The 22,815-nt window shown below is 39.0% G+C and overlaps 2 protein-coding genes across 2 annotated transcripts; both read left to right on the top strand.

Moving 5' to 3' along the window:
- The first annotated feature begins 548 nt into the window (after positions 1 to 548).
- Positions 549 to 10,184, top strand: LOC138606969 (cytochrome P450 2J4-like). The gene is made up of 9 exons (XM_069679468.1): positions 549 to 749; positions 2,353 to 2,515; positions 2,673 to 2,822; positions 5,115 to 5,275; positions 6,803 to 6,979; positions 7,079 to 7,217; positions 8,411 to 8,598; positions 8,761 to 8,902; positions 10,009 to 10,184. The coding sequence occupies exons 1-9, from the start codon at positions 549 to 551 to the stop codon at positions 10,182 to 10,184; spliced, it is 1,497 nt and encodes a 498-aa protein (XP_069535569.1).
- Positions 10,185 to 10,940: 756 nt separating this feature from the next.
- LOC138606930 (cytochrome P450 2J4-like) lies at positions 10,941 to 22,683 on the top strand. Its single transcript, XM_069679408.1, has 9 exons — positions 10,941 to 11,141; positions 13,531 to 13,693; positions 13,853 to 14,002; positions 14,696 to 14,856; positions 18,906 to 19,082; positions 19,182 to 19,320; positions 20,827 to 21,014; positions 21,260 to 21,401; positions 22,271 to 22,683. Exons 1-9 carry the CDS (start codon positions 10,941 to 10,943, stop codon positions 22,444 to 22,446), a joined length of 1,497 nt encoding a protein of 498 aa, XP_069535509.1. The 3' UTR covers positions 22,447 to 22,683.
- The last annotated feature ends 132 nt before the right edge of the window (positions 22,684 to 22,815 follow it).

Raw genomic sequence — 22,815 nt, forward strand, 5'->3', positions numbered from 1 at the left:
CAAATGAGGATTTGTAAATTCTAATTATTAAGTAAACTGCCAGTTGTAGGCCTCTCTTTGTATGAAGTGTTTTTTCACTGACAAAATTGACCTATAATGTATTTGAGCTCTGAGTTTTGAGCTTCATCAGAACAAATTAACTAATAAAACTTTGTTTGTTGGGTTTTTGATGGAGAAGAAAAGGTGATACCAACAGGATTGAAAATTACTTTCACCTTGAAATATATCTAATAAAATCAAATAATAAAACTCAATGCAATTAATTTGAATCTCAGTTATTTTGTTGTAAAACGAAATGATGTCAATGTCTTAACTGCCAGGTTAAGGTGTCTAGGAGCTGTAGGCCCACAGATTTTTCTTTTTCTTGTGTGTATGCGTTGTGCTTTTATTTTGAAGGTTAGGCAGGTAAATCGGAAATCTTATCTTAATATAAAACTTTTGTTACAACGTGTGAAAGATTTTCACACTTGAAAGTCTAGTTGCCCGACGGAGCGTATTTAGTCGTTGTAGTGCAGTCAATAGATAAACTAGCACAAGTAAACTTAGTAATGGAGACAATCAAAAGTTTGCTGGGGTTTGAGTGGATGGACGGCATAAGTATTTTGATATTTCTCTGTGTTTTTGTGTTGTTGGCTGATGTTTTGAAGAACAGAGTACCGACAAACTTTCCTCCTGGACCATGGGCTCTTCCATTGATTGGGGACCTTCATCGCATCCAACCCAGCAGGATCCACCTGCAGTTCACAGAGGTTTGTCGAGGTCTTTCATGTAATATTAGGTCCGTTCAGTCAAATAAATTGTCTGGGGCAGTTTAAAAAAAACACCCAGATTTTTTCCCGGACAACAGTTGTAGGCCACTTGGTAGAATTAGCAAATCATTAACTTATATGCACAAGAATGGACTTTTGTAAAACGCACATTCAACCACACTGGTTTAATTTACGCAGGATACAATATACTTATTGTATCATCTAACCAATTAGAACTTATATTAAACTTGGATGATGCAGGGAGGGAGTACGCTAGGCTAAAATCAATATGTGATGTTAATTCTTCAAATACTACCCATGATATCATTGGTAATGTTAAATTACCATTACTAAAACACCTCTCATTATCCCCTTCTGACACTTCACTTTCATGTAGACTTTAGCAAAAAACAAAGCTGATCTGAACATTAATGTGGAATTAAAAAAACCCCAATGAATTATTTAGTAGAAAAAACAATGTGAAGATTCATCAATAATAAAAATGAGTAAGTTGCAGCCGTTTTACGGCAGATGCACACATACATTAGTTGACAAGGTTGACTGATCTGACAGGGATTATCTCAGCTTGATTCATGTTTTTAAGGTATTTACTTACTGTAGTAATAGGAAATGACACTGAAATTACAGGTATATGATGTCTGATACTTTGGCATTTTGAAAAATACAAAGTTATCCTTTGTATGAAGAATTCATGATATTTTGTCTTCAACTGCACTTCAGAAATATAACCAAACACTGGGTTGGCAATTTGTTCCTGGTCATTTCCCAACCACTTTGTTTTATTTTATTTTAAAGTTAATGCTCTTCTAATAAGTTTGAAGTCTGATTTTAAGAGGAGTATTAGAGGGGGCATATGGAAAATGTTATATCTTTGTGTTTCTGCATTATTCAAGTTGAGGCAGTCATTCGTTTTATAATATGCCAGTTAAACAGAACATTATACCCTAAAACAAGTTTGAATAAGGAAGTTTGGGATTGAAAAAATAGGTTCAGTAATCATAGTAATCAATAGACTGTATAAAAAGACATTATACATTGTACATTATACAGTCATTGGTCAAATCTCCAAATGCAGTTTTAGAACAGAATGATGTAGCTGTTTCACTTCAGCCAATCAGGAAACAGCATAAATTAGCGTCTATGGCACTGCAGTAGCCAAAGACAGCTCCAGATCCTCTCTTTCCTAACGCTCTGTCTTTGCCGTTTATTAATCAGTGTTACAGCTGACATTGCGAGCATGTCACTGACACGGTCATCCATTTCTTCAACAACAGAAATCTAGCTAGTTAATTCATGTAACCTAGGCCTAATACTAACGTTATAGTATTAACTAACTTTATAGTATTAACGCAGAAGTAGTGGGGTATGTCAGTGTGTCGTTGCTATGGATATGGTCAGCTGCGTCTGGGCGTGTTGCGTTGCTTTGATGTGAACGGCCCGGTTTCAGAACGTTTACGATCAGATGTCAAGGGATTCTTTTGGCAGTTGCATCCAGTCTCGTTGCGAATCATTAATCTGAACTGGCCTTAGATGGAATCAATTCATTGTTGGACCTCCACACCTTACGACTCTCTCTGTTCAGTTTGCAGAGAAGTATGGAACAATTTTCAGCCTTCGGCTCTTTGGTGGAAGGCTTGTTGTCATTAATGGCTACAAGCTCGTGAGGGAGGCCCTGGTCCATAAAGGAGAGGACTACATTGATCGCCCCGTCGTACCCATTTTTGACGCAATGTTTGGTAATAAAGGTAATGTGTGACGCATTGTGTTTAAAAACTCTAGTTAGTATTAGGTTGGGATAGTTTTGAGACTGACACTATATAAGGCATATTAGCATGTAGGTGGTTCTTAGTTACACCAGTTTTAAATTATATCAAGCCTGACGCTGTTTTGTGTTTCTCTAAGGTCTGGTGATATCGAATGGCAATCCATGGAAGCAACAGAGGAGATTTGCTCTTCATACACTCAGAAACTTTGGTGTGGGCAAGAAGACCCTGGAGCCATCCATCCAGCAAGAGTGCCAATATCTCACTGAGGCTTTTGCCATTCACCAAGGTGCTAAACAAATCTCAATTGTTCAAGAATCAATCAATCAATCAATCAAATTTTATTTGTATAGCGCCAAATCATAACCAGAGTTATCTCGAGACACTTTACAAAAAGAGCAGGTCAAGAATGACTCTTTGTTATGTTATTTAAAGAGAGGCCCAACATGAAACACCATGAGTAGCACTTAGCAATATTCGGCACATTGGCAAGGAAAAACTTCCTTTTAACAGGCAGAAACCTCGAGCAGAACCAGACTCATGTTGAACAGCCATCTGCCTCGACTGGATGGGCCGAAAATGGGATAGAAGGAGATGCAAGATAGAGACAGGCAAAGAGAACAGCAACAACATATGTTCTTGTTACAACAACAACATATGTCCTTGTTACATGAACAAAAACAGACATACTTATGGTTACAATGCCAATAATAGTGGTAGACTAGGGTGAAGATTAGCAACATAAATAAATAAATTAGCGAGAGAAGCAGAGTAATGATAAAGGCTGAGGTAATCGTAATTGTAACAGTTGAAGTCATCAGGTCTACTATTAGCATTAGCAGCAACAATAATGACACTATGGGGAAGGCTGATGTTAGTCGTTGCAGTCGAGCAGGTCCACAGCAGCAGGTGGTCTGCAGCAACGATCCCCAGGAACCTTCAAGACAAGGGAGCACAAGAATTTCCGGGAAGATATATGGTTAGTAATGTTAATGGGGACCAGAAGATACAGAGTTAATGAGCTGCATTAATATGACAGAGAGAGAGAGAGAGAGAGAGAGAGGGAGAGAGACAGAGAGAGACAGAGAGACAGAGAGAGAGAGAGAGAGAGAGAGACAGAGAAACAGAGAGAGAGAGAGAGAGAGACAGAGAAACACAGAGAGAGAGAGAGAGAAAGAGAGGGGAGCTTGGTGTGTCAGATCCCCCCGGCAGTCTAAACCTATAGCAGCATAACTATGGGCTAGTCCAAGCCTGAGCCAGCCCTAACTATAAGCTTTATCAAAGAGGAAAGTTTTAAGTCTACTCTTAAAAGAAGAGAGGGTGTCTGCCTCCCAGACCTTGACTGGTAGATTGTTCCAGAGGAGGGGGGCCTGGTAATTGAAGGCTCTACCTCCAACACTACTCTTAGAGACTTTAGGTACCACAAGCAGGCCTGCATCCTGGGAGCGCAATGTTCTAGAGGGGTAATATAGCACTATGAGCTCTTTAAGATATGATGGTGCCTGACCATTTAGAGCTTTGTAAGTAAGAAGAAGGATTTTAAATTCTATTCTAGATTTTACAGGAAGCCAGTGCAGAGAGGCTAATACAGGAGAGATGTGATCTCTCTTCCTAGTTCTTGTCAGCACACGTGCTGCAGCATTTTGTACCAGCTGCAGAGTTTTTAGTGACTTATTAGGGCAGCCTGATAGTAACGAGTTACAATAATCCAACCTGGAAGTAACAAGCAACGTGTCAAGCTCTAGATTCTTAACTAGTTACTAGACGGTCTGGTTTTCAGCATCAGAATCAGTTTTATTGGCCAAGTATGTGGGCACATACAAGGAATTTGACTCTTTTTTTCTTTACTCTCAATGTACAAACACACAAATTGACTACACTTAAAACAAGGACAGGTTAGACAAGGTAACACAGACACTTAGACACTAAAAAACTAAGAACTAAAACTACAGTATACAGTGGATACAAATATGTATAACAGAGTATTAATATTTATATATGAATATATATTATTTAAGAAACACAACAATACTTACAGACAGAAGACAATAGACAAAAGTGCAATGCATATTGCAATGAATAGTTTAAAGGTGCAGAGATAAATATTGTTGAATCAGGTTATACAAGAGGTAGATGGTTGTAGTATTTTCAGTATCTAGTGAGAATGTAAACTGACACTTTCACAAAGTTAACTGTTCATCAGAGTGACAGACTGGGGAAAGAAACTGTTCCTGTGTCTGGTTGTTTAGGCGTACAGTGCTCTGTCACGCCTACCGGAGGGGAGAAGTTTTTACTATTAATCTTTTTTTATGTTTATTACGTAAAGATGTAATTTGCCTTACCCTTTAACTTTGACACACAGAAGCATGCACCAACATCATGCAGCATTGGACTATAAACCTCACAAGCACGTACTTGTTTCCCTGCTTTGTTATCTAAAAGACCACACCTGTTTACTTAATTTTGGCAGTGGATGACATTTAGCATATACAGTAACTGAGGCCAACCTGTTATTCATCGATAATAACGTTCATAAAACATTCATATTTTGTCGTATCTACATTTTATCTTAACTTTACAGGCCAGACTTTTAATGCCCAGCCACTGATAAACAACGCTGTGTCCAACATCATCTGCTGCCTGGTGTTCGGGGAACGTTATGAGTACACTGATAAGCAGTACCAGAGTATTCTTCGGGACTTCAATGAGATTGTGCAGTTACAAGGAACATTCAGTGTACAGGTGAGCCTCTTATCTAAACTAGATGCAGAACTCATAATCAACATGACCTTAAATGAAACAAACATAAAATGTCATTAAATAAGATAAAATGTGTAATCTGAGTCAGAAGAAGTATTCTGGTCATCATCAATTGTATTGTTTTCAGATTTGAGTATATAAATATATAGTAAACGGCTCTGTTTAGTACGGTGGCCGACAAGACAACAGCCCAAGCGGTTTATGTTAAAAGAAACAGACAGCAAATTCAGAAACAATGCCATTTTAACACATTTAAAAGCCCAAAACAAATGCAACAGAAAGGTGCTTACATCCAACGCTCTGCAACAAATACAGAAAAGATGTTAAGTCAATAACACACAAACCCACAAAACTCATGCAAAAGAAAAACGCTGCAAATCCAGTCATCACAACGAAGTGCTGTAGGTGGCGCTCTGTGTAACAGGTTAGTTATTGATGGGAGAGGGAGGGAGACAAGACAGTGAGTTTATTAATTATCAAACCATTTGACGTTAGACGCAACTGGAGCGGAGTGTCTCTGTTGTCCGTGACAACTTTATAACATGACTAAAGAAATCACACAAGAAATGGCTCCTGATTGACAGATAGCTTTGCTAAAGTAACCACTGCTGCTTGCGGTCGGCTACTTTAAGATGACTCTGCTTGGTGTTGGGCTCTGAGCACAGTGAAGTGATGGCGTTAACTCCTTAACTAGCACTAGAGTGAACAATGACAGACCCCTGTGTTCAGAGCCTGACACCAAGCAGAGTCAGCTGATAGTGCCACGAGCTGCAAACCTGGCTGTACAAAAGAAGTGGAAGTAGCCACAGTGACATCAGCAATTGGTATGCAAACTGCCATTTTTAAGCCATGAGTAGGCCATATTATGGTAGCCGATGTGCAATCTCACTGCAAAGGCCAAAGAATTTCCACTGGAAGTAATAGGCTGAGAAATGAGGCATCCTCAAAAACACATGCAAAAGTCCAAGACAAATGCAACAACGGAAACGTGCTGCAAATGAAAAAACATGCTGCGTAAAGCAGGAAAAGAAATACATAAACATCAAACACGATGTAAAAACATGAATAAGGCAAAGTCAAAAACACAAACCCAGACAGATCGAGGGAAACTTTGCAAAAGTAACCGCTGCTCATCGTAGCTTCCATTAGCCGTGCAGTTAACGGTACTTCTAGATGACTTTGTCCTGGTATCAGGCTCTGAGCATAGTGAAGTGATTGCTCCTCTCTCTAGCACAGGCTTTGTTGCTTTGACTGGATTTGCAGCATTTTTCTCTTGCATGTGTTTTGGATTTGTGTGTTTTTGGTGTTTGTACCAGTGTTTGAACCAGGCTTTTCACATTTATTTTTTGTAAAGTTGGGAACTTTATTACAAGTCTCTGTGGGGATTGACTCACGTTTGGAACTTCCACGTTGGCTTCTTATTTTTAGCTCTTAACCTGTGTCTCTGTTCAAGTGTATTACAACTGACTGATTCTCAGGTGATCAGGTAACTGTCTATGTGCTCTGTAGATTTATAACACATTGCCCTGGCTGATGAAGTGGCTCCCTGGAACTCACAAGAAGATTTTCACAAAAGTACAAAACATAATTGACTTTGTGGAAATCAAGATCAAAGAACACAGAGAAAGCTTTGACCCCTCCTCACCGAGAGACTACATCGACTGCTTCCTCACAGAAATGGGAGAGGTAAAATTGTTGATGTGTTTGTGTTGTGTTTGTTCTCTTTACAGTTTCTAATGGAATATGTTAACAGATACTAGTAACTGTCTTCTGTGTTATTGATAGACGGAGGACAAAGATTCTGGTTTTGATTCGGAGAATTTATGTTATTGCACTCTGGATCTGTTTGGTGCTGGAAGTGAAACTACTACCACTACTTTACACTGGGGACTGCTATACATGATCTACTACCCTCAAATACAAGGTTTGTGTTTGTGTATGAGTAATATCTGACCCAGCCCATGCCGTCTCACAAGTGAAGTCAAGTCAATTTAATTTACGTCCCCTCAATTTAGCTTGAGTTTTATCCTTTACCATCTGTCCTTAGACCCTTTATACTGAAAATGAATAACTCCCTGATTCTTTAACTGGAGGAAAAATTAAAAGGTACTTCAGGAAGAGCAGCAGAACTGGTACCCCCTCTGAAAGACATGCAATAGATGTTAAAAAAAAGAGTCTATACAATGAAGACATGCTCTTTTTGTAAAGAGTCTTACAAACTTTAGTTATGATTGATTTATACACACACACACACACAGACATATATTTGTTTATATATATATATACATATATGAACAATATATGTACATGGTGGACACTCCTACATCATATGTATAAACTTGGTTTAAATCACATAAGGAACAGTTTGTGTAAGTAGCAATATTCATTTTAAAGCATTGTATAGATGTCAGATAGGTTTGATTATGAAATAAAGACTTGATAATCTATGATTTTGATTTTGCGATGAGCAAGATGTCTTCCTCCAGACAATGGCCCAGTCTATGGACGATTCAGTGCTGTCTCTATTCCATTTTTATATAATAGCTAATGGAGGTTGTGTGTGTTTTAACACAGTGTTATGAATTAGAAAAACATCCATTCATTATCTATGCCACTTGTCCTGTTCAGGGTCGCTGCTGGAGCTGTCATTGGGCATGAGGCGGGGTACACCCTGGACTGATCGACAGTCACAGGGCTGACACATAGGGAGAGACAACCTTTCACATTCACACATACAGGCAATTTAGAGTCCAAGCTGGAGTACCAGGTGCAAACACACATATGCACGGGGAGAACATGCAAACTCCACACAGAAGAACCTTCTAGCTGTGAAGCAACAGCGCTAACCACTGCACCACCATGCAGCCCTTAGAGAAACATGCCCTTTAGTCATATGTGAGACTTTCTTAATTAATACAATTATTGGATAAGTAACAAGTAGCCTGTCAACTGGAATATTAGCAGCACGTATAGCAGAACATAATTGTAAAAAAGCTGCCTGTCAAGGTCAGTTCTGTAGAAGTGTGATGTGTGGGATGTGTTGTGTAATAGTTTCCCCTCAGTTGTCTATGTAGTACAATGGCTGACATGTTTTTTTTCTGTTTTTACTACGTACAGAGAAAGTCCAGGCTGAGATAGATACTGCTGTTGGTTCATCCAGAGAGCCCTCCGTAAATGACAGAGAAAACATGCCCTATACCAATGCAGTCATCCATGAAATCCAGAGAATGGCCGACATCATTCCGCTTAATGTGGTCCACATGGCAGCCAAGGACACGACACTTGACAAATATACAATACCAAAGGTACATGATGCATGTTACAAAAACTTCTTCCTTTTTGGGGGATGGTGCTTTAAATTCAGATCAGATTTTTTTAATATTAGAAATCATAGGTCATAGTTAACCTTAACTCATAGTTGACCCTGTTTTGAATTACTGTTTTTTGAACAAATAACATTTCCTCAGGGGACCATAATCATGCCATCATTGAACTCGGTTTTGCATGATGAGTCAATGTGGGAAACTCCACACTCCTTCAACCCGCAACATTTTCTGGATCAAGACGGCCAGTTTAGGAAGAGAGAGGCCTTCCTTCCTTTTTCAGCAGGTTAGTCAGTATTTACAACCAGAGGCTGTTTATAAAAATTGGTCAAAGCCATTATGAACATTGCTTTTCGTGGACAGCTGTTTTGAGACCTACAGTTAGTTTAGCGGTTGCAATGTTGTTAGTTTGGAGCAAGAAGTAACTATATTTTGGACAAGAGGGTGGAGCTTGAGAATATCAAAGGGTTGGCAAACACAAAGTTATAAGAGCTTTACAGAGTATGCTGAGGCTTATTCATTTGCTGCCAAAAAAATGCAGTTTGCCAGTGTTTCACACAGGATGAAACTCTATTTGTGGGGATTGCTAACAAAATGCTCACTTGCATACATGTCGGTGAGAGTTGGCAGCTGGTAAGAAAAGACTTCTCATAACTATGGCTGAAAAAACTACAACACAAAATTCTTGGGGAAGTTGCCATTTGAGGAACTACAGTTTTTGTCACTGTGGCATTGGCTTATTTTTTCAGCCCAAGAGGTTGCTGCTTGGTTACAACTTTATTGAACCCAGTTATATTTTGTAAACCAAGGCGTTTACTTTAGAAAAATAAAAGCAGCAGCATTTTCCTGTCGGCCTGTTTATCTGTATTTGGGACGGCTTGTTTAAGACTGAGTTACGGGAGAATTATACTGTCAAAGTGACTCTCTTAAAATAGTGTGAATACAACTCATAAAATAAAAAATGTATTTGTCATCCCTTCTTGGATGGAGAGTTGCAAAACATAATACTCGTTCACAGGACTGGTTAGTGCTGCATGTCCCCAGAGTTCACAGTGAACTAGGAAAGACTGCTTTTAAATTATTCGCACCGAATGCTTGGAACAAATTACAGTGCACCTTAAAGCTCGACACTCTGGTTCCAATGGGTCAATTCAGAAATCTTCTCAAAAGTCAGATTGATTTTAGTTGTGATTGTTTTTAACTTCTTTTAACTCGTTTTAATTGACCTTTATTATTCTTATGGCTTTCATTGTATTGTACTTATTATGCTAATTTATTGATGGATATTGTACATTTAAATGTATATGTTTTATGTTTTATTGTACTATTGATCTCAATGGGACTTACCTGATTAAATAAAGGTTATTAATATGTTGATCTGTGTATCCTCAGGTAAGCGTGTGTGTATCGGGGAGCAGCTGGCCAGGATGGAATTATTCCTCTTCTTTACCTCCCTTCTTCAGAGGTTTTCTTTCTCTGCATCTGATGGAGAGCAGCCCAGTCTGGAGTTCAAGTTAGGGGCCACTCGCAGTCCCAAACCGTACCGCCTCTGTGCTGTACCACGTTGAACCACTTTGTCCTAAACAGAACCAAGTCTGTGTGAAGGAAATGTTCAATTAACAATTTCACTTATATAATGGTGTCTTCAGCTTTTATTGAATTCTGGCACCTATCACATGAAAGTTAGCAGAATCTACTTTTCCTCAATTTTCTTAAATTGAACAATTCATAGGAAGGTGTGTACATTTTCACAAAAATAAAGCAAACTGTACATTTTAGGCCTGTCTTGATGAAAATGTAAAATGCAAACCCTGTAACTTCTGGTTGTTCCACTTTTTCAAGAGTGTTCTGGCCAAGACAGGCAGCAGTACATTTAACAAATGACACCAGTCAAGCTTTGTCTAAATTGACCACAGTCATGAATATATCAAGCAAAACATCTAGCCAGATGTGCCTGTCTCAAAGTTATTCAAGATCACCTTAAAATATCTTATTAAATCAAATGTTAAAATTGTATGCAATAAATGTTAATCTCAGTTATTCAGTTGGAACATGTTATGATAGAAAAGTCTTAACTGCCATGGTGTGTTTGAGCTGTAAATATATGAATAAGCAAACTAATAAAGTGCAGACACGCCACATATTGTGCTTTTTCCTGTGTGCATGCACTGTGCTTTTATTTTGAAGGTTAGTCAAGTAAACCGGAAATCTTATCTTAATATTAAACTTTTTTTTACAATGTGTTTCAGTCTACTTGCCCAACGGGGCTTTGTCCAGTTGTTGTTGCGCAGTTAATATATAAGCTAGCACAAGTAAACTTACTCATGGAGACCATCGAAAGTTTGCTCGGGTTTGAGTGGATGGACGGCATAAGTATTTTATTATTTCTTTGTGTTTTTGTGTTGTTGGCTGATGTTTTGAAGAACAGAGTACCGACAAACTTTCCTCCTGGACCATGGGCTCTTCCATTGATTGGGGACCTTCATCGCATCGAACCCAGCAGGATCCACCTGCAGTTCACAGAGGTTTGTACAGGCCTTTCATGTATATACTGGATATATAATGGAAATATTGGATCCGTTCAGTCAAATAAATTTTCTTGGGCAGTTTAAAAAATACACCCTCTCATGTACAATTTTATCTCAGACTTTTACAAATAACTATTACTCACTAAAGTTAACATTATGTAGCACCTTCTGTATGTTGAAATTAATTAATAAATATGTACACAGAAGCAAAAGACGAGAAGAGAAAGGAACAGTTGCTATTTAACAGTTGCAGGGAACTTGGTAAATTTAGGCAATCATCAACTTAAATACAAGAGGATGGACTTATGTAAGAAGCACATTCAACCACACTGGTGTGATTTACTCAGGATAAATTATTCATTGTATTATCTAACCAACTTGAACTTATATTAATTATATTATATTAATTAATTATAAAGTTGGATGATGCAGCAAATGAGTAAGCAAGGCTAACATCAATATGTGAAGTCATTACTTCAAATTTGACCTATGATACACTTTGGTAAGGTAAACTGACATGACTTATCAGTAGCTTGTTCACAAGCCTGATAACTCTTCATCATTTAGGTCTCTTGTAGCCCCACACTAAATTTTAGGTGGATCAAATCAATACCCTGGGAGGACTTACCTACTGGGGTCAGTGGGCTGTACAGGTATTTTAAGCCCCTGAAAAGACAACTTCCTGTTACTTGGCGAACAGTGCATCAACATGCCAACTGCGTGAGACGTAGACTTTTGGGTTTCATAATGGAACATAGCTGAGGATGCTGCTGACCAAAATGTTGGGAGATATAGCCAACCTTAGGAATTGCAAGTTATAATATATAGCAGTAACTTGGTGGTGCTGTGACTCTTATGAAAATGTGATATAGATGCGTTGAGGCCGGGACTGAAGCACATGAAATTGGTGCAAAGACCATTTACAACCAAGTTATAACAGCTCACATTTTTATGGGGAGGAATCATGGCAATTTTTATGTTCGCTTCGTCCAACAGGACCCACCCATTGAGGAAGACACAGATTTTTCACCAAACCTTAATCAAGGTCTTATGGCTTTCCTGACCAAAACTTGAGGTGGATACATTTTACCAGCTTGGAGCAGTATCTTATAGCGTAAAACATGAACGTCCCTGTCACCACTAGGGGGAGATCTATGCTCATTCAAACACTAGAAGCAATTTGGGGTTCAGTCTTTTGCCCAAGGACACTTCAACATGTAGACTTTAGCAGCCAGGGATCAAACTGCCAAGCTTCAGATTGAAAGACAACCAACTCTACCATTGAGCCACAGCTGCCCCTGGTGAATCATGCAAATTTAAGGGCTAGTTATTTACAAGAGTCTGAGAACTTTTCATCGTTCAGGTCTAATCTCACAGTACACCAAATTGAAAGTGAATGGTGCAGGAGGAGTTCATCCAAGTATGACCCCTGAATATAAAATACATGACAATGATTTTTACTTATTTGTTCACAATGGCAGACTTGTTAGGATTTGTGTATGGGTGTATAATGCTTTTTGTGCGCATGTGCGCTTGTTTGTGATACACATGCACCCTAATTTCAGACATGTGGGTGACAGTAAGCTCTATGCTGACCCTTTTTTGAAGTTTTGTAGGCAGCACTGTAAAGCCATTTTGCCAAAGTCATGTTGCGAGGCCCATCCATGTTTTGCCACTTGTGTTTCGCACGCTAAGTTTCCTGAGTTTTGGGGCATGTTGAAGCTGCCGAACATACGATTCTGGTGGCGGAAGAAAAAAAGAACAACAATCCTTTGCATTCCAAGAGGGTCTATGCAACATTTCAGTGCTTGGGCCCTAATTAGTGGGGTTCAAGTCGATTGCAAGGTTGAATGATCTGAGAGGGATTATCTTAGCTTGATTCTTATTTTGGAAACCTTTACTTTCCTCTTTTATTATGAAATGATGCTGAAATTACAGCAATTTGATGTCTGATACTTTGAGATTTTGAAAAATATTAAGTCATCCTTAGACTGAAGAAATTCATGATATGCTGCACTTCAGGAATTTGCTTCCCATATACTGAATAAGTTTTTTTTCTTCAAGTCAGAGCTCTATAGTCCATAAGTTTGCTGATTGTACTCTCCATCTGTGCAGAGGGCCGTTCCTTTGGGAAATGTAATTTTATAATATGCTAGTTAAACAGAACATTATACCTCAAATTAAGTTTCCACAAGGAAGTTTAAGATAATAAAAGAGGGTTCAGTAATCAGCTGAGAAGAAAAAAGCAGTCAGAGACCAGCATCAGCCAGGTGAGTGTTTCAGCTTCGGTGCACTAAAGCTGAACTGATTATTTTAAGTTGACATCCTAAGATGGAATCAATTCCTGTTGAACCTCAAAACCAGTCCACTCTCTCTCTCTCTTCAGTTTGCAGAGAAGTATGGAAAAATTTTCAGTCTTCGGCTCTTTGGCGGAAGGGTTGTTGTCATTAATGGCTACAAGCTTGTGAGGGAGGCCCTGGTCCATAGAGGAGAGGACTACATCGATCGCCCCGTCATACCACTTTTTGAAACAATGATTGGAAATAAAGGTAATGTGTGATGCATTGTGAATAAAAAACACTGGTTAGTATTAGGTTGGATAGTTTTATAAGACTGACACTATACAAGACATACTAGCATTTAGATGGTTCATAGTTACACCAATTTTAAATTATATCCTGTCTGATGCTGTTTGGTGTTTCAATAAGGTCTTGTGATATCGAATGGCAATCCCTGGAAGCAACAGAGGAGATTCGCACTTCATACACTCAGAAACTTTGGTGTGGGCAAGAAGACCTTGGAGCCATCCATCCAGCAGGAGTGCCAATATCTCAATGAGGCTTTTGCCACTCACCAAGGTGCTAAACAAATCTCATTGTTCAACAAGCACCACATGGAAAGCTCTACATTCTTAACTAGTTACTAGACAGTAGGGTTACTATGAACTTTTTTATGTTTATTACTTTAAGATGTAATTTGCCTTACCCTTTACTTTTGACACACAGAAGCTGTCAGACTCTGCTGGAGCCTTCTGCTCCTCTTAAACCCCACCCTCCTGCTGCTTCTCCTGCACGCACCCCTCTGTTTGTCAGCACCTGCCAGCTTTTCCCTCCAAAACATTTTCTATGTCCATTGACATCCTTTGACCTGTGCCTGCAACCTGTTTTTGAACTTTTGCCTGTTGCTTCTGTACCTCTGCCTGATTCTCTGGGTTTGTGGTTTTGACCTCTGGAAAGGACTGTACATAGCTCTGCCTAACAGACTAAGTAAAATCACTGTCGCTGCCTTACCCCTGCCTTGGCCCTGTGATTCTGCGTATGGGTTCTCTCTGATTTGTGATAGAAGCATGCACCAACATCATGCAGCATTGGACTAAAAACCTCACATCATGTACTTGTTTCCCTGCTTTGTTATCTAAAAGACCACACCTGTGTGCTTAATTTTGGCAGGTGATAACATTTAGTATAAGTAACTAAGGCCAACCTGTTAATCATCCGTAATCATATAATCTTAATATTTTGTCTTAGCTACATTTTCTCTTAACTTTACAGGTCAGCCTTTTAATGCCCAGCCACTGATAAACAACGCTGTGTCCAACATCATCTGCTGCCTGGTGTTTGGGGAACGCTATGAGTATTCTGACAAGCAGTACCAGAGTATTCTTCAGAACTTCAATGACCTTGTGCAATTACAGGGAACTTTGGGTGTACAGGTGAGCCTCCTTTCTTAACAAGGCGTGGAACTCAGTAATCTGTTTTAAATCAATTATTTTTATTACCATTTGTTAATGGGTTTATAAACCACATAATCAACATGCCCTTAAATGAAACAAATAAAAAAAAAACTTTAAATAAGAAAATGTGTAACCTGAGTCGTAAGAATTACTCTGGTCATTTAATTAACTAAAAGTTTTAATACAACAATGTAAAAATACTGCATCACATCTAAAATCCCTGCACTTAAACTCTTACTTTGGTAAAATAGCAAAAGTATTATCACTAAATCAGTATTATCACTTCAAATATTGAAATGACACTACTCCTGCAGTAAGTTGAGCTAGGTGACTGATATGTAAATACATTTATTAAAAGAGGGCCCAAACTAGACACTGCTTTTTTGCCACAAGCAAATAAGTTTGGGAACCACAAGTTCAGTCCTTATAATATAAGTTGAATGTATCTTTGTTTTTAATTTGATCCGTGCTCTGGAACATCACCACAGCTGTCTGATGACTATAGTGGACGTAAGAGGAGAATTGATTTTCAATAAACAAGTACAGCACAAGTACCCCAGAATATAAGATGAGATAATCCTTTATTCGTCCCACAACGGGGAAATTTACAGGGTTACAACAGCAAAGTGGATAGTGCAACATTACAATAAAGGGCATATAAAAATAGGAAACTAAACAAGTGTATCCTATAAAATATGTACAGAGCAAATTACAAACTAAGTCTAAGTGTTCAGTTTGAATTTAATGAACAATGAACAAATGGACCACCTGATGTAATAATATAGTAAAAGTATTGCACATGTTGAGAAGTGAGATGGTGATATTCCTCATTAATAAATAAGAATAAAAATAGGTGTTGCACATGTAGATTATGGAGAGTTGCCACTCAGCCATTATTAATTTAATCATTTACAACTGTGCTTTTCTTACTGTGACATTTCGAACTGTCTTCTGTAAAAAGTGGCCTTAAGCAGGAAAATTACATGTGCTGCTAAGTGTAGATTCTGTAAGTCGTGCAGCTAGCTGAGTCTGTAGGAAAGGACTAGAAAGATAGTATCACGGTGGTTGTCTTGCCTGGTTTGGGTCCTGGCATTTGGAGGCTTCCTCCACCAAACCCCCACTGAAACCTCCAGGGAGATGGGCACAGACTGATGCCCGACATCCCTCTTTCTCATCTTCTATCCCCACCATGTCTTCATCATCACTGCTGTCAGAGTCCAGGTCCGACTCACTGTAAGCATGTTTTTTAATTTGCTGCGTATCTCTGTCATTGCATGTGTTTTTGAATTTACATCGTTTCTGAATTTGCAGTTTCTTCAAATGGAAATCGTTTGGGCCTTTGCAGCAGGATTGCACTTGTAGGACACGATACATCATGGCTGTACACATCTTGATTTAGGTGACCAAATCTGGACGATAGGGTTAAAATCAATATGCTTTGCCCTCTTCTCTAAAGGGAAAATCCTACATCAATCCTGCTTATTATTTGAAAACTATATTATTTATTTATTAAAAAAACACACACAAAGTTCTTGTAAAGTCTGTTAGGACAATTAAACGCACAAGCCATGTGTCTGATATTTGTCTGATACTTTCTCCAAGAGGCCCAAACACCACAAACACAATTTAGATGTCAAGTTCAGTAAATGGAAAAAGCTATGGTGTGTTACCTTAGGGGAGCTAGAAGCTCCCACCTGTCACTCAACACAGCCACGCCCCTAACTAAGCCTAATATAATTTACGCAGTGATCTATAAAAAACATCTATCTCCGTACAGTTGTCATGAACCGGGAGTGAGCTGTAGAGACCACATCAGTGTTTGAACCAGGCTTTTCACATTTGTTTTTTTGTAAAGTTGGCACTTTATTACGAGTCTCTGTGGGGATTGACTCACTTTTGGAGCCAGCCTCAAGTGGCTTTTTGACTAACTGCAGTTTTTGGAACTTCCACGTTGACTTTTTATTTTAAGCTCTTAACCTGTGTCTCTGTTCAAATGTTTTATTCAGGCCTGAGCACCCAACAACCCTCATGAAACTGTGCACAAGCATCAGGTCCGGTGAAAAATTGGATATTTTATGGGCCTCAGCCATGGAGCAAAATTGCTGCATAGCGCCCCCTAGAAAATTTCAAAAAGGTATATATATGGGGTCAAGATGCACAAAAAAATGTCCTGCACCCATAGCTCAAACCCAACAGGAAGTCAGTCATTTTGTTTTTAATGTCAAAAAAAAGGCGATTTTTGGCCATTTACAGGGTCCATACTTTAACAAACTCCCTCTTGGGAATTCACCCGATCCACTTCAAATTTGGTGTACAGGTAGAGGAGGCTTTGGCGATGAAAAGTTCTTAAAAACTTGTACCCATCTCAAAGGGTGTGGCCGTGCATGAGTCGCTATGAAACAGGAAGTAACCAGGAAGTGGTCTGTAACTCGGCAGTACATGTTCCAATCTGACCCAGACTTTCCATGTTTGATAAGGCTCACAGCTTGAACATGTTGATATGGCATTATTAAGTGATACTCCTTGCGCCACCTTCTAGCGACAGGAAATAACAGGAAATTTCATGTTTTATGCTACAAGCTACTGCTCCAAGATGGTAAGACATATCCTCCTCAAATTTGGTTGAGGAAGGACCTAAGACCTCGATTAAGGTCTGGGGAAAAATCTGTGACTGTACTGTGGTTGTGGCAGCGCGGCAAAAAAGAAAAATCCTTCTAAAAATTCAAACTGCTATAACTCGGCTGTACATCATCATATCTGCACCAAATTCCATGTGCTTAATAAGAGTCCCAACCTGAACACACATATTAAACATTTGCATAACAGGCACCTACTGCTACCTACTGGCAACAGAAAGTCACTCTTTCTACTTTTACATGTCCAGTTCCTATTAGGTTGTTTGTAACCCCTTCAGATTTGGTCTGCAACATCCCAAGACCTTTGCCATCCTCCCTTTTGAAACTCATGAGTCTATGTCCCATATTGTTGCCATGGCGACGCATAGTTCACCACAAACAGGAATTACATTTTTCAGGGGCTTAAAATACTTATACAGCCATGAAACTGGGTAAACATGTACCCAGTGGGGTACTGGGAAGATTTATATAGGTTTTGTTAGTGAGCGTGGCTAAACGGCTCAGTGGCGCCCCCTACAATTTTTCAAATATTGCACCCGCAGCACATTATACCTAGATTTAGGAATTCCGGTACACATACGCATGATGCCTAGACCTACAAAAAAGCCTCTAGAACCCAAATTGTAAAATCAACAGGAAGTCCACCATTTTGAATTTTGTTTTAAAAAAAAACAGTTTGTTTGCGCGTTTCCAGGGGTCATACTTTAAAGAACTCCTCCTAGGGCTTTCATCCAATCCACCTCAAATTTATCCAGTATACAGAGGAGACATTAACGATGAAAAAAATAATCAACAACTTTTACACAACTCAAAAGGCGTGGCCGTGGCGGCTTGTCAAAGTTCCATGTCTCGCCATGAAACAGGAAGTTGCTGTAACTCAAACATATAGGGTGTTTTCTGCCTGAAACCTCATATGTTTGATATATGTCCTTGCCTGAACACTTGTATGTGTTGAAAATCAGTAGTTGTCAGAGCACCACCTACTGGTACAAGGTAGTAAACCTCGTGTGACATGCATCCATGCTTAACTGGCAATTTCACAGTGTTGTCTATACTTGATGTTGTGTCCAAATCACATAACAATTTTCACAAATTTCACAGCCGTTTTCATAGGTTGCTGTCTGTTAAATGCACTGTGGCTAGTGCACATATTGCTCCGCTTACCAGAGAATTTACATTGTACTTGGTGATGTCTCCAGACCAGCCGAGAATCAAGAGATGGTTACGCTGTTTTTTGTTTGAAGCATCAGACCGTGGCTGCAGTTTCTCTGCGACTGCAACCCACCCCGACATGCGACACGCCCCGAAGTGCGTTGAGGGTGCCTGTTAATGCTGCTGCTAGTTTCTGACTGATTCTCAGGTGATCAGGTAACTCTTCTTTGTGCTCTGTAGATTTATAACACATTGCCCTGGCTGATGAAGTGGCTTCCTGGACCTCACCGGAAGATTTTCACAAATGTACAAAACATAATTGACTTTGTGGAAATCAAGATCAAAGAACACAGAGAAAGCTTTGACCCCTCCTCACCGAGAGACTACATTGATTGCTTCCTCACAGAGATGGGAGAGGTAAAAGTGTTGATGTGTGTGTATTGTGTTTGTTCTCTTTACTGTTTCTAATGAAATATGTTAACAGATACTACTAACTGTCTTCTGTATTAATGATAGACGGAGGACAAAGATTCTGGTTTTGATTCGGACAATTTATGTTTTTGTACTGTGGACCTGTTTGGTGCTGGAAGTGAAACTACTACCACTACTTTACACTGGGGACTGCTTTACATGATCTACTACCCTCAAATACAAGGTTTGTCTATGTGTATGAGTAATGTCTGACCCAACCCATGCCGTCTCACAAGTGAAGTCAAGTCAATTTCATTCATATACAAATCAAGCGTTTTATCCTATACCATCTATCCTGAAACCCTTAATACTGAAAATGAATAACTCCCTGGTTCTCTAACGGGGGTTAAATTAAAAGGAACTGGTATCCCCCTCTGGGAACAGAAAGACATGCAATAGACGTTAAAAAGAGTACAATCTATAGCTAGATCCAGATTTAGATATGTATATATATATATTGTATATTTATCACATAGTTCTGGTAGCATAGTAGCATAGCTCTACCTTCCCGGTTCATCCTAGTCACAGACAGTTCCATAGATAACACCTCAGTTAAACAGCTAGTCCACTGATCAATAGAAAGAGTGTGCTTTGGTTTTCCTAACCGCCAACATCTTTTTAGCTGCAGTACATGCTGACAACCACAGCAGTCTTTGTGTGTGATTAAAATTCTGCCCGCAATCATCATTCAACAGAACAACAATTCTGGAGAGCAGTTGATCTTCAAGCCGAGTGTTTCAGACAAAAGTTCTGGTATTTGCACCCAGAATGTTCTAACCAGTGGCCACTCCGACATCTTATGGAGAAATTAAACCACTTGTTTTAAATCACATAAGGAACAGTTTGAGGAAGTAGCAATATTATTATTATTATTATTATTATTATTATAATATCTTAAAGTGTTGTATAGAGGTCATAGAGATTTGATTATGAAATACAGATTTGTTAATCTATGATTCGGATTTTGCGATGAGCGAGATGTGTTCCTCCAGACCATGGCCCAGTCTATGGATGATTCAGAGCAGTCTTTATTTAATTTTTATATAATAGCTAATGGAGGTTGTGTGTGTTTTAACAAAGTGTTATGAATTAGAAAAACATCCATTCATTATCTAGACCATCTATCCTGCTCAGGGTTGCTGCTGGAGCTGTCATTTGGCGTGAGGCGGGGTACACCCTGGACTGATCAACAGTCAATCACAGGGCTGACACATAGAGAGAGACAATCCTTCACACTCACATTCACACGTACAGGCAATTTTACGTGTCACCAATTAACTTAACAAGCATGCCTTTGGACAGTGGGAGGAAGCTGGAGTACCAGGTGCGAACACACGTGTGCACGTGGAGAACATGCAAACTCCAGAAGAACCTTCTAGCTGTGAAGCGACAGCGCTAACCACTGCACCACCATGCAGCCCATAGAGAAACATGCCCTTTAGTCATATGTGAGCATTTCTTAATAAATACAAATATAAGAATAAGAATAACAAGTGGCCTGTCAACTGGAATATTAGCAGCACGTATAGCAGAACATAACTGTAAGAAAGCAGCAGTATTCTGAAGCACTTAAAGACAGGTCATTTCTGTAGAACTGTGGTGTGTGGGATGTGTTGTGTAATAATTTCCCCTCAGTTGTCTATGTAGTACAATGGCTGACATGTTTTTTTTCTTTTTTAACTACATATAGAGAGAGTCCAGGCTGAGATAGATACTGCTGTTGGTTCATCCAGAGTGCCCTCCGTAAATGACAGAGAAAACATGCCCTATACCAATGCAGTCATCCATGAAATCCAGAGAATGGCCGACATCATCCCCCTTAATGTGGTCCACATGGCAACCAAGGACACAACACTCGACAAGTACACAATCCCAAAGGTAAGGAGTGCACATGTAAGAAGAGTTGCTTTATATGAGCTTTCGCCTATAATAATTATTTTTATCTTTGTTTGGCGGGCGGGGGGCTTTGAATTCAGATCTATTTTTGCTATTAGAACTCATAGTTCATAGTTCACCTTAATTCATAGTTGATCCTGTCATTTGTCTAATTTTCATTCATTCATTTTTAACAAAGATCATAGGACAAGTTTGAATAACTGTTTTCACTAATAAAATTTCCTCAGGGGACCATAATCATGCCATCATTGAACTCGGTTTTGCATGATGAGTCAATGTGGGAAACTCCACACTCCTTCAACCCACAACATTTTCTGGATCAAGACGGCCAGTTTAGGAAGAGAGAGGCCTTCCTTCCTTTTTCAGCAGGTTAGTCAGTATTTACAACCAGAGGCTGTTTATAAAAAATGGTCAAAGCCACTGTGAACCATTGTTTTGTGGACAGCTGTTTTGACACCTACAGTTAGTTTGGTGGTTGCAATGTTGTTTGTTTGGAGCAAGAAGTAACCATATTTGGACAGAGAGTGGAGCTTGAGAGTATCAAAGGGTTGGCAAACACAAAGTTATTAGAGCTTTACTAAGTCTTATTAATTTACTGTCTTATTAATTTATTGCCAAAAAATATAGTTTGCCAGTGTTTCCCACAGGATGAAACTCTATTTGTGGGGATTGCTAACAAAACGCTAACTTGCATACATGTGGGTGAGAGTTGGCAGCTTGTAAGAAAAGGCTTCTCATAACTATGGCTGAAAAAGCTATAGCACAAAATGGTTGGGCAAACTGTAAGTACAATAAACCACAAGTCTGTTATTGGCATTAAAATTCTTCCAAAGGCACCTACACAAACAACAACAAACAACAAACACGTCCCTCAGGTTAAGTTAAGTTCTTGTAACTGTAAACATGTTTCATTCTGCTGAATCTTAAAATGGGGTCTCTATAGGGATGAACTTCGTTTGGATTACGGTCTCAGGTGCCATTTGAGGAACTACAGTTTTTGTCACTGTTGCATTGGCTTAATTTTTCAGCCCAAGAGTTTGCTGCTTGGTTACAACTTTATTAAACCCAGTTATATTTTGTAAACGAAGGAGTTTACTTTGGAAAAAGAAAAGCAGCAGCATTTTCCTGTTTACTGTATTTGGGACAGCTTGTTTGAGTTACAGAAGAATTATACTGTCAAAGTGACTCTCTTAAAAATAGTGTGAATACATCTCATATGTTGATCTGTGTATCCTCAGGTAAGCGTGTGTGTATCGGGGAGCAGCTGGCCAGGATGGAATTATTCCTGTTCTTTACCTCCCTTCTTCAGAGGTTTTCTTTGTCTGCATGTGATGGAGAGCAGCCCAGTCTGGAGTTCAAGTTAGGGGCCACTCGCTGTCCCAAACCGTACCGCCTCTGTGCTGTACCACGATGAAACACCAATGCCAAACTGAGCCAAAACTGAAGTTAATATGAAGAAAATTTTTCAGTTTCATTTATATTTGGTGTATTAAGCATTTTTCAAATTATTCCACTTTACACATATAAGTTAGCTCTATAATCTAATTTCCTTATTTAATGAGTGTATAAATTATATGAGTGTGTAAATTAAACAACGATGAAACTGCAAGTTGTAGCCCTCTCATGAAGTGTTATTTAACAGACAAAACTGACCTATAATGTATTTGAATTTCATCGGAACAAATTTACTAATAAAACTCGGTTTGTAAGGTCATTGATGGAGAAGAAAAAGTGATGTAATACCAACTGGATTGAAAATTACTTTCACCTTGAAATATATATC

This window comes from Semicossyphus pulcher, unplaced genomic scaffold (assembly GCF_022749685.1).
Source record: "Semicossyphus pulcher isolate SPU_LCO1_2020_fin unplaced genomic scaffold, fSemPul1.0.p SCAF_4, whole genome shotgun sequence".
In the NCBI taxonomy this organism is placed as follows: domain Eukaryota; kingdom Metazoa; phylum Chordata; class Actinopteri; order Labriformes; family Labridae; genus Semicossyphus; species Semicossyphus pulcher.